The sequence below is a fragment of the Monodon monoceros genome, unplaced genomic scaffold (genome assembly GCF_005190385.1).
Source record: "Monodon monoceros isolate NGI ecotype Baffin Bay Population unplaced genomic scaffold, NGI_Narwhal_1 Super_Scaffold_13, whole genome shotgun sequence".
NCBI classification, from domain to species: Eukaryota; Metazoa; Chordata; class Mammalia; order Artiodactyla; family Monodontidae; genus Monodon; species Monodon monoceros.
In genome coordinates, this window is record NW_021703769.1 from 58458896 (window position 1) to 58478421 (window position 19526).

At 47.1% G+C, this 19526-nt stretch overlaps 1 protein-coding gene across 4 annotated transcripts in view; it reads left to right on the forward strand.

Moving 5' to 3' along the window:
- The window catches only part of SNX29 (sorting nexin 29), a 549826-nt gene that overhangs the window by 132517 nt on the left and 397783 nt on the right, over nucleotides 1-19526 (forward strand). For all 4 annotated transcript variants that reach the window (XR_003793181.1, XM_029220773.1, XM_029220775.1 and 1 more), the window contains one exon: nucleotides 78-206. Coding sequence is in view for 3 of the 4 variants with exons in the window: in XM_029220773.1 (XP_029076606.1) it covers nucleotides 78-206 (129 nt within the window). In the remaining variant the exon portion in view is untranslated. The remainder of the gene's footprint in view (nucleotides 1-77; nucleotides 207-19526) is intronic.

Here is a 19526-nt window from a genome sequence, read left to right on the forward strand (position 1 = left end):
GCCTTGTGGAAGATGAATGAACTAAGATTTGACTCCATGGACTCTGGGTTGACAGCAGGTGGGCCTCCTCTCCCCAGGTCACTGCGGAACCTGCTTGACGGTGAGATGGAGCACTCGGCCGTGCTCCGCCAAGAGGTCGACACCTTGAAACGGAAGGTGGCCGAACAGGAGGAGCGGCACGTCACAAAGATCCAGGCGTTGGCAAGGTAGGAGAGGGCAGAGGGACTGGGGGGGAGGCTTTGTTCAAACCCCAAGCACACCTTTCATCAATACTTTTTAACTAAAAAAAAAAAGTGACCAATGGAAATAAAATTTATGCATCTGAAATTTAACTTACTACATTAAATATTGAATAGTATGTATGCACATGGTTCAATATCCAAAAGGTACAAATGGTTAAACTCCGCCACCCCCAGCCACCTGGCTCACCCCTGGAGGTGGGCAGTGTTGCCGTCCCAGAGATGCTCTGTGCATTCCGTGAGCAGATGCGTACATTCGGACGCACAAACTTTTTCTTCCTTTCACTTCCCTCCCCTCCTTCCTTTCTGCCTTGGTACAAGTGGTCACGTATCCTACACCCCACTCCCTCCACAGCTTAGAGATTGTTCTGCGCTGGGTACACGGAGCTGCCATCTTTCTAACAGCCCCCGATACCTCATTGACCGCCTGCACCAGGATTCATTTGGCTGGCACGCCAACAGCCAGGCACCCCGGTTGTTTCTAGCCGTTCGCCTCTTCTAATAATAATAACCTTCGCATTTGTTATTTTGTCCCAATATGACTCTGCTTGCCAGAGAAATTCCTGGAAGTAGAATTGCTGGGTCAAAGCGCAGTGCCTTTCTGAGTTGGATAGAGGTCGTCAAGCTGCCCTCCAGGGAGGCTGGGCCTCACCCAGCACAGCCCTGCCCCCCGGGGCGGATCCGACTTTGGGGTCTTTGATAAAATCACAGGTGAAAGCAGCGCTGGCAGAATATTTTTCACTTGCATTCCCCTAATTCAGAGTACGGTTGAACCTCTTTTTATTTGAGCCATCTTATTATATTTCCTTTTCTGTGACTTTGTTTATATCTTATTAATAATGAGAACTGTAAAGCAACCGCCCCCTGCCAAGCTCCAACTCCCATAATAACATGCATTTTTACTGAATTTGTTCACATGCAAACGTATTTTTATGTACTGTACTTAAAATCTGCAGCCTGTCACTTCTTAGGCCACCTCCCTCCACCACTGAAGCTTCATGGTCACCATTTCTATATGCCTGGATGTGGCATTTCATTGAGTTAATGCACCATATTAAAGTCAGCATTTCTGTTTGCTGGACACTTGAGTTCCAGTTTTTTTCCCCATTTTAGGTAAAATAAGCAGTTTATCAGGTCATTCTTTAAAACTACTTTAAAATTAGACCAGGAGATAAACCTGACTTGCGGATGTGCAGGGGAGCCCAGGGTTAAGTAAAGCGACAGAAGCAGCATTTACCATCCTCGTGCTGTCAGCAGATGTGAGTGGCACTAATGTAATCGCTATATACATGTAACTGAAAGTTGGCACCGTGATCCCATATTTAATTTTAATTTGAACTTTTCTTCTTTGTTCACATTTGAAAATGACATCTCAAGAGCATCACAGACCGTTAAATGACTATGATAAATACAGTCCCAGGTGCCTAACTTCGCATTTTCTCAACCGGACCCGCATCTTACCTGGCCATGCTAGGGTTCTGTGGTGTAATTGCATTTTATGTTGTCATAAAGACTGAAGTCTGTGGAGTCTTGGGTTCTGAATCATCGAAGAAAGACAGACTTCTGTCGCCTGTCATTTTTATTGTGTTAGGAGCCAGCTCAGCCTTGAGTCCCTGCTCCATTGCTTGCAAATTGTGCATTTTGGGTGAACTGCTTCACTGCCACAAGCATGTGCTTCCTCGTTTATGAAACGGAGAGGATGATCTTATCCCCCTGCGCGGGCCCAATGAGGAGGAGTGTGTGTGAAAGTACATAAGGCGCTGGGCAGCGATGTGCTATTGGAGTGTGTTTTACAGTAAATGTATTTTGAGTATATGATAATTTTTGGGTAAATTTTATTTAGCCCATGAATGGAATAGAAAAAAATAACTTCTTAACTGAGCAGGTTTGTAATCTGAAGCCTCCCCATTTAAGCAGTGGGTAGCTGAGCTTTTAAGGTGCCTGAAAGTTTGCAGTTTGCAGGTAGAAGGAACATGTATAAAGCAGGCAGACACTTCAGAAGGAGAAAACAGGAAGAAAGCAAACGGAGCAGTGGGATGTGTAAGTTTTGAAAAACTCAACTGCTGACGTGTTGCAGACAGACTTGACCTCTGCCAACTGTCAGAACTTTCTCCGGGCTTCTGGCTGCAGGAGGAGCAGCCGTCAGTGTTGTCAGGTGGTGGACCCACGTGGTCAGTTGTGGCTTGGGGGCTGGGGAGTGCTGTCACCGAAGGGACACAGGCAGGATGTGCAGGGTCACAGGCTGGAGGCGAGGCCCGCATGCGTGCACCAGGGCTGCTCTGTTCTAGGTCCCCATGTGTCCAAGTGGTAGGTTTCATAATGCGGGTGGTTTAGCCTAGTGGTTGGTGGCACGGATTCTGACGTTGGATCCTGCGGGCCCGATCATGGCTCTGCTGCTTAGTAGCTGTGGGACCTCGAGCAGGTTACTTAACTTCTCTGTCTCTGTTTCCTTGGCTATGAAATGAGGATAAGAGAAGTCTCCACCTCGTAGAGTGGTTAAATGATAAAAGGACAGACCATATGTCGGCTCCATGAATGTGCTTCATAAATGCTCAAAAATGTTAACTATCATTATCATTTTTCTCTAGTATAATAATTATATTACTAAGAAACCTTGCCTAATCAATAGCTGTATTTTAACGTCAGTGGTGCAGAAAGAATTAAGAATTAGGCTATCTCCGACTCAAGAAAGTGAAATTATTTCTGCCGTGAGTATGCTAATGCTGAGAAGCGTGTTTGGGTGTATGTGGGGCTTACTGGCTCTGAGTGTAGAATTGTAAAAATGGGAACATCCCTGAGCAAACCTAGCGTTTTAGTACACGTTCATGTTGCTCAAAATTAATGGCTTTCCTTTTGTGCTATCATGGCTCAACAAAGAGCGAGGTCACACAACCAGCCCAGTGCCTTTGTGGCACCAAGGAGCTGCTCCTTGCTGGGCGGAGGCGTTGTAGTCAGTTGCTGTTCAGGGTCGGTAAGTCGCATTCCCTGAATAATTGATTGCCTTATTTCCTGTGGAATTAAGAATACTCAAGCTAAACAGCCAGGTCCTGTGGTATAAGCACAGGGAACTATATTCAATATCCTGTGATAAACAGGCTATGAAATGGAAAAGAATATATATATATGTATATGTATAACTGAATCACTCTGGTGTTTAGCAGAAACTAACACAACATTGTAAGTCAACTATATATACTTCAATAAAAAAAAAAAAAAAAAGAAAGCTCAAGCTATGAGACAGGTGTTAGCAGAAAGAAAACACACATTTACCTGACCAGAAGTACCTTTGAGGGAAGCAAGTGGACAGGGTTGTGGGCTTATTGCAGGGACATTTTCTGCTTCTGCTCTTTGTATTATTTACCCCTGGCTGTGTAACAAATTATCTCCAAACTTGACATCTTAAAACAGTGAACGTTGAGGATCCTCTACAGTTTCTGTGAGTGAAGAATGTGTGAATGGTGCAGAGTTTCTCATAAGGTTGTGGTCAAGCTGTTGGCCAGAGCTGCGGTCATCTGAAGGCTTGACTGGGGCTGGAGGGTCCACTTTCCAGCTCCCTCACATGGCTGTTGGCAGGAGGCCTCAGTTTCCTGCCATGTGGGCCGCTCTACAGGGCTGCTCACAGCCTAGCGGCTGGCTTTCCAGAGTGAGTAACCCAAGAGCAAGGGAACATACCCAATATGGAAGCCACCACAGTGGCTTTTGTATCCAATCTCAGAAATGACGCATGATCACATCTGCTATATTCTGTTGTCACACAGCTCAACCTGGTTCAATGTGGGAGGGGTCTACACATGGATGGAATACCAAGGAGCAGGGGTCATTGGGGGCCACCTTGGAGACTGCCTATCACACCCACCCTGGGACAAACACTACCCCAGTCTTCCTTGGCTGGCTTATCCTTCTCCCCATTCTGTCCCTGTGGTTTGGCAGGAATGACCCCACCACTGCCCGACCTGAGCTCCAGAGCAGGACGGATGATGCTGGCCTGGTCAGTCAGCTTGTTCCATCCCTTGGCCACCATGATTGGGTCACAGGATGGCGTGTGGCCAAGCTGACCCTGGTAAGAGCCAATTCTAGCATTCTTGGGAGGATATGATGGAAGCCAGGGGTTGCTGGCAGCTGTCCTTACTGCCGTGCGGGAAGATCCTGACCCCACGTGGTGACAACACACTGGTGGAGGGAGGGAGGAACCAACAGGTCCTAATGATACTGTTTGAGCTCCTGGATCCCGTCCTCCCTGAATCTGCTTTTCCTCTGGACTTGTCAGTTATGTGAGCCAATAAATTCCTTTTGTTACTTGAGCCAGGTTGTGACTGGTCTTCTCTCTGTTGCAGTCCTGAGTCCCGACTAACCAGGCTGCCTTGTGTGGTTATTAGGGGATCAGAGCGAGTTGTTCTCTCTGTGCATGAGTAAAATCGCTCCCTCAGTTACCAACTTGCCAGGGCCGTGATGCAACCTCCTTGTTGTGATTACCGAGGAGGTGAGGAAGGTGTCTCGAGGAGAACCCGCTGGATCATTCCACAGAGCACTGCTCAGGGCCTCTCCTGCCTGTGTCTCATGTCGGAACCAGCCTTCCGAGCACCCTTTTGTCACGGCTTTTCTCCTGAGGCGTTCTACTAGATGTGTGACTGGGGTCATTCCCTCCCCCTTCTGAGACTCTGGTTCTTCCTCTTTAAAAGTTTGAGGGGGTAGTGGGTGTGGGGCCCTGTCCACACCTCGTGTGCAGAGACGTTAAGCAAGATGCTGTGCGTGTGTCTTGGTCACTGCTGGTGTGGAAGGGCCATGTCTCATCCTCAGCAGGGGAAGCAGCACAGACTCCTGGCTCTGCCACTCACTAATTTCTCAAATCTCCGGTTACAACTGGGGCATAATAATCTTAACTAATATTCATGCTTTTGATGGCAGAAACCCAAACCAAATTAGCTCGGGTCCGCAGGGGAATTTTGTGTTGCTGGAACTGGTCCCTGGACCTGGGTGCTCCCGTGAGGTCCGTGCTCTTCCCCCCTGCTCTTGGCTCCGTGTTAATGTCGGTCTTAGCGCCTCTGCAGCCAAGATGGCCTGTGTGACACCAAGCCCCCTGCAGGATCCAGAGGGAAGAGACTCCTTCTCCAATGTCCATATGGAACATTTCAGGAAGACTCTTCCTTGGGCGTGTCGTGGCCAGGAGTGAGCAGAGGCCATGACTGACAGCCTTGCCAGGTCCCCAGGGCAGGTGGGGGGCAGATGAATCCTGTCTGTCATGCTTCCTCATAGGATCGTGGGGAAGATGACACGAGCTCATGCTCCTAAAGCACTCAGCGCAGCTCGAAAATTATCATAAGTGCTCAGTGGGCGTTCCCTGATTTCTTCTTCCTAGCTGCTGCCTTGGCCAGGCATGGCGAGGGATGCTGAGGCTTGGCCAGAATCTTGTGGGTCCTTCACTTGACCCATTTTCCCCTGCAACGAGCATCTTGGAGCCTTTGACTACTGGACTTCATTTACCTTCAGGCCCTCCTGGTGTTATTTTTCCAGCCCTGCCGGCCCAGCATGTGTCCCTTTGTTTATTTGTCCCTGTTGGGCTGCCGAGTAGTGATCTGATGCGACAGCGTTCTGCATGTGAGACAGAACTGGTTTGCACGATCTGTAAGTGAGGCTGGACCAAGGACCTTGGGAGCCCTGCTCATACCACTCCATCCAGCCCCCTGGGAGGCCTTTATTGGCTTTCTATGAAGGTTTTAAATCTCTGTTTCTGCCCTAAGGCTCAGTCTCTTGTCTTTTTTTTTTTTTAATTATTGGAGAAAGATGAAGACTGCTTTTTGTGAAAAAGAACAATAAACATCTTGTGTCCATCTAAAGACATTGATTATGTTTTTAATCATAAGAGGCAAATGGTCAAAGTTGAGAAAGTCAAACATGGAGGATACTGGCTTGAATTCTGAGCCTGTCATGGGTTAGGGATGGCATTTGGAACCAAGAGTTGGTTCTTTTCATTGCCAACTCCCAGTTGGAATACATTCTATGACAGGGAAAGCCAATAGTAGGTTTCATCCTGTTGCCAACTCTGGGAGTGACTGACTGGGGTTTTGGGTTGAGAAGGATTCTGGGGTCTCATCTGGGCTCAACAGGAGGGAGTGCTGAATTGGTGATGTCTGTCATGGACAAGAATTTGCCATCCCTACACTAGTGCTGGTGGAGCAGTGGCAACTGCTGGGATAAAGTCCCAAAGCCAAGAGGGCAGAGTCATACATGAGACTGAAAAAGGAAGAATTTGTCATTCTTTTATGATGTCCCATTGTTCAGTTCTGTCTCATGAAAGAAACATGCTCTGGAGGACTGTTTCAAACCCATTACGTAAAACAAAGCAAAACTGCAGCCAGGGTGAGTAGAGATCAGAAATAAGGTCCAATTTTTGTCTATATATATTTCAAAAAATTAGCACTTGGTTTGTTGTCTGATTCTAAAAGCCCGTGGTTGAGAACTGAGAGTTGGGAAGGCGACTGAGAGTGGGGTTCTTTCACGAGAAGAAGAGTTGCTATAGTGGACATTGTACTGTTTCCTGAAAAGCCCTCCCCTACATTTTTCCCACACTGGAGAATCATCCATGGCTTGGTTTTTCAATTTTTTTTCCTCTTGGTTGGTGGTAGGGGTTGAACTCTCCCAAAACACCAAGGGTCAGCCCTGATTTGTCTAATCTGGTCAAGATAATTCCATCTCCTTTCTGAAATGATTGGTTCAGGTAACCATGGCTTGACCCAGCTAGGTGTGGTGATTGGACTTGGTTCAGGAAATGGGCACGTGATCTAATTCTGGAGATGTGGTTGAGGTTTGCTAGGGCTTTGGAAGAAGGTGGTCCCTTGGTTGTTGGATGGCTGGAGTGGCTCCCTTTAGAGCATGTGCTGTGAGGGTGTAAAGGCTGGAACTGCTGTAGCCATTTTACCAACACGAGGGAGACAGCCTGAGGGTGAAGCTTATGCTACAGCTTGGAATGGAGAGGAGGGGTGAGAGAACTGGTTCTTCCTTATAGTATCAAAGGGCTGTTAGATCAACCTCCCCTGGAAGCCAGATTTTCCCCTTGTGTTGGCCAGTAAATCCCCTTTGCTAGTTAAGCCATTTTGATTCAGGTTTTCTGCTTCTTGCTTCATCAGGAACCCTCACCGACACAGAAGGCTTTGTCCACCATCTCCTGCCCCACCACTGGCTAGGTCACATCCCTCTGTGGCTGTCCTTCCATGGGAACCAGTGTCCCGCTATAGTTGTATTAGTGTCAGTTGTGTGTCTGTATTGTGTTTGCTTTTAGGCTGTAAGCTCCACGAGGTCAAGGACCATATGCCTCTGTGCTTTACCTTGTTTGTCTTCCTTGTCTCTGGCATCACACCTGGCACACAGTAGGTGCTCTGTAATAGTGGTTAAATGAGGGAGGGCAGGGACCATGGGACCAGTGACAGCGCCACTTGGTCCGAGTCTCACTGAGGAACGTCAGCTCTTTGGTCACCTGACAGCTCTCCTCCTGTTAGTGCCTTCCCTCAGCACAGAACTGTCACACTGAGCTTAGCTTCAGATCTGTCGATGGTTGTCATTTGCCCCACGGTGATGTTCTGGTCAAGCTTGGTGACTTGTGGCTTTCTGGAAACCCCTCAGCCGTCTACTTAAATCTTATCGATTAAGATAGGTAGGTAGTGTGAGATCTCTCAGTATGAAGTGATGGAAACCCGCTGAAAACTGGTGCTGTTGATCGGCTTGTATAACTGAAAATTTCGGAGAAGAGCTAGCTCTCCGCCCAGCTGGACCCAGGGGCTTGGGGGGGGCGGTGCCTGCGGGACCTGCTTCCTTCCGTGTCTCCCCTTTCTTTCCTTCGCTCACAGCTTCATTCTCAGGCCTGCTCTTCTCTCGTGGTGACAAGAGGGCCCCCCGGCAGCACTAGGCATAAATCCCGTCGGCTTGGCACCCAGTGGAAGGAGAGCATGTCTTCCCGAAAGCTGGGGAGAAAGTCCCGGGATTCACTCTCAGTTCCCCAGCGGGATGTGTTACTTTTGCTGCCGGGCCTGGGTCACATGCCCACTGGAGCCAGGAGGCGACTCGCTTTTCCTCACCTAGCCACGCGGAGCAAGAACAAGAGACAGAGGCGTTTCCTCAAGAGGACAGTTGGGGAGTGTGTCCCATCAGGTGGGGGTGGGTGGTGGGGAGGCAGAGCGTGGGCAACCCCTGCGGTGGGCGCAGCTCCTCGTCACATTTGCAGACTGTAGGTTTCCTGAAGTAGAGGTATTGTCGTTCTTGAGCCAGCCCTCCCGTGAGTGATGGTGAAATCTGGGCTTCAGGTCATCCCAGCGTCTCTGCGTGTCTTTCCTTGGTGGGATGTTTACGTCTGATATAATTTGGCCTCGTTAGCAAGCACCTAGTCCAGCCACTTTGGCATGGTTAGACATATAGTTCTCAATTTTAGCCCAGTATCCCTTAAAAAAAAACTAACCCCTTTACTATCCTGAAATGAAGTTCATAGCTAACATACCCTACCTGCACAAATAATTTAAAAAATCAGTATAACACACTAACTCTAATATGAAGGAGAAATAATAGGAAAGTAATTTATAATATTAATACAAAGTAGATTACAATATATATTGGCTGGGCATGAGCTTTGCTAGAAAATCATGATGCAGTTAAGTGCTCATACCTACTTAAAATGCATAAGTTTGGATTTAAAGGCAGTAAGATCAGAAGTCACTCTTTAGAAGAAGTACAGAAAATGAAAGAGCAGAGCATGGGTGGACCCCAGGGTAAAAACTGGTTTATTCAGTGTATAGTTAATGAATTCAAGGACAGGCACAGATTACAAACAAGCTTTTCACCCACGTAATGGGCCATCAGGACCATTGAAAGCATGGCAGGATGTGGTTTGCTCTTGGTTGTGTGCAACTGTCTCGTCTTTCAGGACAGTTCATGGCCTTAGTTCTCCCAGTGCTGGTAGCACATTATCATTGTGGTGACCGAAAGCATCTCGACACTCTGGCCTTGCTTGGGCTTCGCTATGCTTTATAGTCACCGGGGAGCTTTACAACTGTGTCCGCTCCCAGTGAGAATCACCGCTTTAGCCCTTGCTGCAGTGTTCTCATCTTCAAGTTTGTAAACGTACCTTCAGAATTGTGTGTTCAAGAGCCTTGTGGTCCATGTTCACGTGGCCGCTCTTTTAGAATCCTTGTCCGGGGACCGAACCCTGACCACACGGAATTATCCGTTGAGCTCCTGGTGTCCTGGCCCACCCTGCCCCTCCTGTCCTTCACTTTTCCTTGGGTACGAAGCGGCCTTCCCCAAGGTTGCTGGCGCTCTCGCTCCGCTGAGTCTCACTAGCTGAGTGAGTTGTGCTCTTCGTCATCCTCCCGCACGTCCTTGTCAGCAGCTGACAGGTCCTTGGTGACTCACACCAGAGCAGCCAAGGAGAGCGGAGTGCGTGGGGGCGGGACTGGCGTGTGGGGACAGGGGTGAGGACAAGAAGCGCCTGTCAGGGCAGGAGACACCATGGCACAGGAGGAGGAGCTGGTTTCCTGAGGTTTAATGCTGCCCGGATCCAGGGAAAGATGGTTGGTTAGTTAATACTCATTTGTTCATTGGTTGATTCACTCATCAAACACCTATTCTGTGTGAAGCTGGATCAGTCAGAGAAACCAGAGACAGCTGACTAACCTCTAGGTGCTGAAATCAGGGGAGGACTATATAAACACAGACTTTAACCTTTTGGCCAGTAATTCCCTGTGCTCCAGTTGAGGTGGCCATTCTTGGAAGGAAGTACGGGGCAAGCCTGGACTTGAGTCCAGCTTCTGAAGGCCGGGACTAGAGTAAGGTGGGTGAGGCACCTAGGGTGCAAAAAAAGGGAGGCGGTCGCTCTGAGGGCCCTGCGAGCGCTCCTTCCACTTCCAGATGTGTGATCTCAGCTGGTCATTTCACCCCTGATGCTTCTCATCTAGAAAACTGCGACATAGTAGTCTCTCCCTTCCAGGTACTATCAATACACAAAAGATAACGCACGAGAAGAGCTGCGCACAGCGAGCACCCTTCATAAGTACTTAGTAAAAGGCAGCTGTGACTGTTATTACCGGTTTTGCACAAGTAAATTATCCCTCCATTCAAGGCTGCAAAGAGCCACTTTCGGGAGTTAATCTAGCCCGCCGTTGCTCGGATGTAACTAACTATCTAATAAAGAATTCTCTGGGCTGAGGAGCTAAATGCCTTATTTAGACTTGGCTGTAGATACATTGCAGTCACCAGGGGAGCTTTTTAAAAAAATTTTTTTATTATTTATTTTTGGTTGCGTTGGGTCTTTGTTGCTGCACACGGGCTTTCTCTAGTTGTGGCGAGTGGGGGCTCCTCTTTGTTGCGGTGCGCGGGCTTCTCATTGCAGTGGCTTCTCTTGTTGCGGAGCACGGGCTCTAGGCACGTGGGATTCAGTAGTTGTGGCACGTGGACTCAGTAGTTGTGGCTCGCGGGCTCTAGAGTGCAGGCTCAGTAGTTGTGGCACACGGGCTTAGTTGCTCCGAGGCATGTGAGATCCTCCCAGACCAGGGCTCGAAGCATGTCCCCTGCATTGGCAGGCAGATTCTTAATCAGTGCGCCACCAGGGAAGTCCCAGGGGAGCTTTTAAAACTGCTATGACCAGGCCGCTGTCCAGATCAATTACATCAGAATCTCTGGAGGCAAGACCCAGACTGCTCAGGTGCAGCCGAAGTTGACAGTCCGTGGCTCAGAGCAGTGCGTCTCAAACCGTAACGTGTCCACCAGGCACCTGTGGGTCATAGTGGACCTCGGACTCCTATTCCGCAGGCCTGGGCGGGGCCTGAGAGCGAGTATTTGTAACAAGCTCCCGGGTGGTGCTGATGCTGCCCGAGGCCACACGCCGCTATGAGTGTCCAGGGCTCACACGGATGCTGGTGATGATCTGAAAGGGGAATTTCAGTGGTTCGAAACCCCTGGGCTCTTAGAACGATGTGAAGGCATTTGTGATTTTTTAAAAATCTCAGAACCAAGTTTGGAGTTAGTTTTTGTTTGTTGGCTTGTTTGAAGAAGGCAAAGCATGCTATGGTCCACTATAAGAATTAGCACTATTAACATTTGTCATTTTTGCTTTTCATTTTATTTTTAACTGAACTATAAACAGCATGCAGGCTTGCTTTTTGTGGGTTTTGGAGGATCTGCATGTGGGCTTTTAACACGAGCCCATCATTCTGCAGCTTGCCTTGCTTGCCCACCATCAGGTTGAATGCTTTTTGGTTAAGATGCCCACAAGGGGGATTTTCAGTCATGACTGGCCAGTGTGAGATTTCTTGAGAAAGCTCTTGTTTCTGTGCTTAGAAAAATTACTTTTGGGACTTCCCTGGTGGTGCAGTGGTTAAGAATCCACCTGCCAATGCAGGGGACACGGGTTTGATCCCTGGTCCGGGAAGATCCCACCTGCTGTGGAGCAACTAAGCCCGTGCGCCACAACTACTGAGCCTGCGCCCTAGAGCCCGCGAGCCACAGCTACTGAAGCCCGCGTGCCTACAGCCCGTGGTCGGAAACAAGAGAAGGCACCGCAATGAGAAGCCCGCGCATGGCAACAGAGACCCAACGCAGCCAAAAATAAATACATTAATTAATTAAAAAAATGTTGGAAAAGATAACTTTAAAAAAAGTTACTTTTAAGTTGTAAAAGCAACATAACAACTTGAAATGAAAAAAGAGAGTCCCAAATCTCACGACCCTAGCATGACAGTTATTTCTTAGTTCATTTAAGTACAATTTTTACATAGTTATACCACCATTAGTGTGTCCATGCAATTTTTTTTTTATGGAAGTATAGTTGATTTACAGTGTTGTGTTAGTTTCTGGTGTACAGCAAAGTGATAAATTTTATGTATGCACATATATATATATACACACAAACACACACACGTATATATATATTCTTTTTCAGATTCTTTTCCATTATACCTTATAACAAGATATTGAATATAGTAGGACCTTGTTATTTATCTATTTTATATGTAGTGGTGTGTATCTGTTAATCCCAAGCTCCTAGTTTATCACCCCCCCCCCCGTTCCCACTTTCCCCTTTGGTAACCATAAGTTTGTTTTCTATGTCTGTGAGTCTGTTTCTGTTTCATAAATAAGTTCATTCGTGCCTTATTTAATTTAATTAATTTATTTTTGGGCACATCATGCAGCATGCGGGATCTTAGTTCTCCGACCAGGGATTGAACCTGTGCCCCCTGCAGTGGAAGCGTGGAGTCTTAACCACTGGACCGCCAGGGAAGTCCCTCTGTCATATTTCAGATTCCACATAAAAGTGATATCATATGATATTTGTCTTTCTCTGTCTGACTCACTTCACTTAGTATGATAATCTCTAGGTCCATCCACTGTTGCTGCAAATGGCATTATTTCATTCTTTTCTTATGACTAAGTAATATTCTATTGTGTATATACCACATCGTTATCCATTCATCTGTCAATGGACACTTAGGTTGCTTCCATGTCTTGACTGTTGTAAATAGTGCTGCAGTGAACATTAGGATGCATGTATCTTTTCAAATTAGAGTTTTCTTCAGATATATGCCCAGGAGTGGGATTACTGGATCATATGGTATCTCTGTTTTTAGTTTTTTAAGGAACCTCCATACTGTTTTCCATAGTGGCTACACCAGTTTACATCCCCACCAACAGTGTAGGAGGGTTTATACAGGCAATTTTTATTTTGTTTATAATATTTTCTTGTGTTTCCCTGTAGACTTCAAACTATGTTTAAGTAGAGATTTTTACCCTTAGAATATAAAAGAAATGCACAAATTACGATCCTTAAGTCTGGGAAGAACAGAAAAGTTTAAAGAAGAAAATCACTTGGACACAATTACTGTTAATGTGTTTTATTCCAGTTTATTTTATGTGTACATTCACTTTACATAATTCAGATCATTCTGAATCCATAAGTTGATGGTCTGCTTTGAAAACCAGTAAAATATAAGTAAATGTAAGTAGAATATCCTCATGCTGTTCGCTTATGTGGACGTTACTGTTGATGGCCGTGTAGAATTACATGTTGGGTTATGTCCTTGTTTCTCACACCATTTCCTTTTCTAACCATTCCCCCCCTTCCCCTCTTTTTAGAGTTAGTATTTTCATGAACATATTTTTTTGTCCACTCCTTCTTTTATTTAAAAAAAAAAATCTTGAGCTGGATTTCTAGAAGTGGAATTCTCATTTTAGAAAGTATGAGTATCTGTAAAGACTCTTATTTTTTTTATAGTAATCTTTTATTTATTTATTTATTTTTATATTTTTATCTTTGGCTGTGTTGGGTCTTTGTTTCTGTGCGAGGGCTTTCTCTAGTTGCTGCAAGCGCGGACCACTCTTCATCGCGGTGCGCGGGCCTCTTCACTATCGCGGCCTCTCTTGTTGCGGAGCACAGGCTCCAGATGCGCAGGCTCAGCAGTCGTGGCTCACGGGCCCAGTTGCTCTGCGCCACGTGGGATCTTCCCAGACCAGGGCTGCATTAGCCGGCAGATTCTCAACCACTGCGCCGCCAGGGAAGCCCTGTAAAGACTCTTGATTCCTATTGCCAAAATCCTTTCCAAGAAGAGGCAACTTGATCCCCCCTCCCCCATCAGCCTATGGAGGGCCTGCTTCCTTGGCATTTTTAATGGCTGTGTAGCACACCACAGTTTACTTCGCAGTTTTCACGTGGGTTAGTGTTTAGGCTGCTTCTAGTTTTCTGAGATTGTAGATAAAGGCTCGGATGATATCCCCTTGTCTGTAGCTCATTCTGCCTCTGTCAGTTTCTTTCCTCAGGCTGTATTCCAGGACTGAGGTCATGGGGCAAAGGATAGGAAGGCTTTAATGGCACAAGTCATGTGGTTCTGGCTCCAGGGTGAGGCAGGAGGACCCACCCACTAGAGCTTTAGCTGGTTCCATCATCATTCATCACCACTTGGCTTCTGCTTTTGTGGCTGTGGAAGGTGCAGGTATCCTTGGCATGAGTGATTTCCCAGCTGATTTTTCTTTTGGGAGCAGAGCCGCGGGAATCCCTCACAGGCCAGAGAATGGAAATGCCAAATGCATTCATGTCTGAACTTAGAACCATGAACGCTGGAGAGCCGTATACATTCCTTCGTGACCCTTTCAAAAGTTTGTGACCTGTGTCAGTTTCCTAGATACTTTTTCCAAATGAAAATGATGGGCAGGAACAGACAGAGGAACAGGAGCCCTGTACCATCTCTTAAAGCAATCGCGCACAAGGGAGAAAGCCACGTGCTTGTTTATTTTCTCTAATGCTTCTCGAATCCAATCAAAGACTCAGGTTTTGTTGACGAACTAAAATTTTTAGGGAGTAAGCAGCAAGGTATATTTGCACGCACATCTGCATTTTGAAGCACGTGCCACCGGGGAATGGTTCAGCGTCAGAGCCGTTAGTAGTCGGCGCCAGATGTTCCCCACAAAATGTGCACCAGACACGGAATTGGGTGGTTCATCAAGATGCGAAAAACAGGCAGCTGTTAAGGGAAAAGGGAGGTGGTTGTGTCTGAAATGTTTCTTTAGCCCATCACTTTTCCCCATCAAAGCACAGAAGCAGGAGGAGATAAAAAATTACCCAAACCAATCAATGTGATAGAACTCTCATTAAAAGGTTATGATAATTGTCTGCTGGGGAGGGAAACGTGTTTGCCATTCATCAATGCTCCATTTGCTGTCTTTTCTTTTTTCAATACACGGGCCTCTCACTGCTGTGGCCTCTCCCGTTGCGGAGCACAGGCTCCGGACGCGCAGGCTCAGCGGCCATGGCTCACGGGCCTAGCCGCTCCGCGGCACATGGGATCCTCCCGGACCGGGGCACAAACCTGCGTCCCATGCATTGGCAGGTGGACTCTCAACCACTGTGCCACCAGGGAAGCCCCTATTTGCTGTCTTTTCTAATGAGAGGTAGGTAGAAAAGTCTAGAGGAGTAAACACAAGTAACAGAATGGCTTTGAGGGATAACAGAAGAGCCCAGGAAAGGAGACCAATGGCGGGAGAGATGATGCTACCAAGCAGACGTCGGTGTTCGTGTTACTTGAGAGAAATGGTTGAAATTAAACAGCTGGACCTCACTGATCCCAGGAGCTGGGGCCCTTTGCTCAGTTTAACGCCCTGGCTTCTTCCTCTTTGCCTTGGAAGAGGCAGAGTTGGTAAGCTGGTTCTCTGTAGAAAATAATTTTTCAAACCTTGCCTTTCCGGTACGATTCACAAGGTGGCAATTTCCATGTCACTGAACATGAAGTCTGGGTCTTAAATATAGCCAGCATGTGAATGCCCTGCAGGCGGTGACAGTGGCAATGACATCACTGCTAAGCAACTTCTTGTTATTTTGGAGCCGGGGAGGGGAGCAGCAGGAAGCTCAGTGGAGGGGAGATATTCTTGGCAGCAGCAGTAATGCACTTTAAAGAGAGACAACTGTCAAGTCTAGTGGCTCTGGAAGTTTGCAAAGTTTATTTGTTCCGCGAGCAAACAAAAGTTCACCGAGTTCGTCCCGGGTGCCAAACGCAGACAAGGCACAGACACAGACATGTGAGATGCTCACCTACCATCACGCGGCTCACGCCAAACAGCCATCACAAAGATGTTTTATTTTAAGCAGAACTGTTTCTTCAAATGCAGTCTTTCTTGGGAGCTCCAAATGTAACCTTGCTGAGAGCTGAGCTGCACGGTTGGAGCGGAGGGCGGGGGTCCTGGAACACCACCTGCTGAACTACTAAACCCCCATGTGAGCCACACCGAAAAGGCAATTTACAAACGATCAGCTAGTGTGGAACAGGTTTTCCTTTGAGTTCGTTTCTCTTGTTTTTGGTAACGTGGAATAAGGAGTTGTTAGGGCTGAACTAAACCCGCAGATGGTCCCTGCAGCTCTTCTCCATCTTGTGAGGCTGTTTCGTTTCTCAAGGTGGTTTCGCTAGGAGTGGAGTTAACTGTGTCTTATGAAATATTCTTGTTTTCCTCCTCATTCAGTCATTGGTCTGTCAGATCTCATAGTGCAATCTCTCCCCTTCCCCTCATTCTTTTTTCTTTCTTTTGTTTTTTTTTTGTAGCATTTATCATCTTCTGATACGTTACTTATTACAGTCAGGTGTTACTGCATTTTTCTCTTACTCTGTAGGCCTTGTGGGGGCAGGGAGCTTTGTCCCATCTGTTCACAGATGGATCTATCTTGGGGGCCTGTGCAATGCCTGGCACATAATAGAGCTCAGAAATTTGTCAGATGAACAAATGAGTATTTGTCAATTACTTCTCTGTTGTTGCTCTGCTGTGTTTCTGGCTTAAGTTTCCAAGGTTCTTTATGGTCTAAGATGGCTGCTAGAGCACTAGCCATTACATCTACATTCTCAGCAGCAGGAAGGGTGAAGCAGGGGAAGGGTAAAAAGAGTGTGTGCCAACTGCTTTTAAGGAGGTTACGTGCAAGTCACTCAATATAGTTTCTCCTACATTTCAGTGGCCTGTACTTATTCTGTTAGGGATGCTGAGAAATGTGTTTTTGTTTTTGAATAGGATACATTGTCACCCTAAATAAAACAGAAGAAGGGAAGAACAGGTATTTTGGAAGGTGCATAGCGGTCTGTGTTCAGTGCCTTGCACACTATAAGCTCTCACAGAACTAAACTAAACATAGAAAACCCCACTTCTGTTGTTACATAGAGTGACGAGGTAGCTTAAGTTCTGTTCTGTGGTCATCAGTATATCAGATTGACCCCGTGGTGATTAACAAAACAGCTTTTGAGTCAGAAGGACCTTGGCTCAAATCCCTGTATGAGCTGTGTGACCTTTGGCAAGTTACTTTAGCTCTCTGAGCCTCAATTTAAAAAAATCTATAAGATGGGGATAATATAGAACTTCCTCAAGGGCGATAGAGAGGATTAAGTGATATAATGCAGGTAAAGAAACGTGGCCTAGTGTCTGAAGCCTGGAAAGTTAATAAATGGAGGTTGTTATATGTCATCCCAAGACTTTTATCACTGTCCTCAGTCAAGTGTGTTTTCTAGATGTCATCCACAGATGACAAAGACACGATCTCTGTGTTCCAGAAGCTCACAGAAGGGCATTCCAGGAAGAGAGAACCGTTTGTGCAAAGGGAGAGAGGCAGGAAGCAGGAGGACATACTGAGAAAGCTTCAGGTAGCTGCAGCGCAGCATCCTGGAGTCTGGGGTACTTGTGGGGAATGACTAAGGAAGGGTCTTGAAAGGCAACCTGGGGACAGAGTCCAAAGGTCCCAGTGAAGCGTTTGGTCAGTGGGGAACTAAGGAAGGCCTTTAAGGAGGAGGGTAATGCATCAGATCTGTTCTGTGGACAGTTCCGCCTCCTGGGCTCCACAGAGAAGTGGATGGAAGAAGGCCAGCCTTGGAGGGGAGAGTCTGGGCTCCAGGTGCTTTGAGCCATTCAAGCAAGAGACGATGCTGGTCACATCTAAGCAGGGCCAGCAATTCCAGAGAGAAGATGTGGCGGGTGAGACAGAGGGTAGAATCAGCACTGGCTAGTGTGATGGTAGTTGTCCCTTTCTTGGGTTAGAGTCTGTTTTCCCAGTCGACTTTGTTACGTGGGGGTGAAGGGAGGATAAACAGGATGTAAATGAAGTACTTCACATGCCCAGCGTAGCTTCTCGAGGTAGAAGACTAGATCCAAGCCAGGTCCTTGCTGGCGCCAATATTTTTACTGCAGACATTTACTTCATTCCTGAACCTGTACATCTTTGTTAACCTGAAGCCGTTAAGTGGCAAGTCTTTTGAAGAGTGAGTCAGCATTGCAACTTTAAAAACCTGCATCCGGTGCCCAGGAACGACCGCTAATGAGCTAATTATTGCCCATCAATCACGTCTTGAGATCGTGTGTGCAAACCTGCATCCCTTTGTGATTACCACGGTCACAGGGTCAGCTGGCCCCAAGCTTTCGAGAAGCAGGTTGTCCCTGGGTCACCAGTTGGGGTCAGACTGTGATTTTGGTTCATTTGTGCAGATTGGGGCTAATTTGTTTTGGCTGCTTTATCTGAAATAGAAATTGCTCAGCAGAGACAAGAGATGTGGTCATTTAACAAACAGATGTGCTGGGTTGGGGAGCATGAGGTGGGATGTGACCTGGGTTTTCCTCCAGGTTCATTGCTGAGGGGAATATGACCTTGGCTTTGAGAGGACCTTAACCAGGCCAAGATGCCTTTTCCCCCTTTGCCACATGGCCATAGAGTGAAACTTTTAATAACGGATTGCTTATGTTGCTTATTTAACATTTTTTAAGGCATCTTTCAAATACATACTAAAGTAGACGGAAGAGTATAACAAACCCCCATGCACCCATCACCCAGCCTTTGCACTTATCCACATTTTATCACTTTTGTTTCCACCCCATCCCACTGTCTGCTTTGTTTTTTGCTAGAGTACTTCAAAGCAAATCCTAGATATTATGTCACCAGTAAATGATTCATTACATAGGAGTCTCTAACAGATATGGATTTAAAAAACATAACCACATAGAACGCTATTATCACACTTACTAGAATGAGCACCAATCCCTTGGTATCATCTAGTTTGTAAGTTCAGAGGTCCTCGGGTTGTCTCAAAATTTTACAGCAGCTTTGTCTGAATTAATTCTGAATTCACTTTCTAAAGTGTAAATCAGCTCCTGTCATTCCCATGCTTAAGACCCTCTGTTGCACACAGAAGAAAAAATCCACACTCCTTCCCGTGGCTGAAGCCCCGCGCCGTCTGACCTGCACCTCCTGCTTCCTGCCGAGGAGCTCCACTGTTCCTCCTGGAGCACCATCCCCCCCCAGGTCTTTGTGTGGCTGCCCCTGCCCCTCATCTCTGAAGAGAGGGCCTCCCCCTTCCTCCCCCAGGCATCTTCTCTTACCCTATTCCTCACACTAACTGTTGTCGTCCGTTTCTCTGTGTTTTTGTTGGGTACAGACCTTCTGCTCATGGGTGCCGGTTCTCCGAGGGCCAGGGCCAGCCCTGCCTGGCCACCGCTGTTCCCCCAGTGCCTGGCACCCAGGAGCTGCCCAGCCAGAGTTAGTGAAGTGAGTGGACGATATACAGCACAGCCCCCTCTGCAGTGTGTGACCTGGAAGCCTGCATCACTCACCTCTTGGGGAAGAGTATTAAAAAGGGAGTTTCTCCTCCTTTCCTGTTCCTCTTCTTTTCTTTCTGTTCTGTAATGGCAGTGTTGGCAAGGGCGGTTCAGGCTCTCAGAAACTGTGCCCGTGGTGGTGGTGGTTCACATGAATAAGACACTCTAGACACCGCGTCATAGAATCCTTGGTTTCAAGAACTCTTT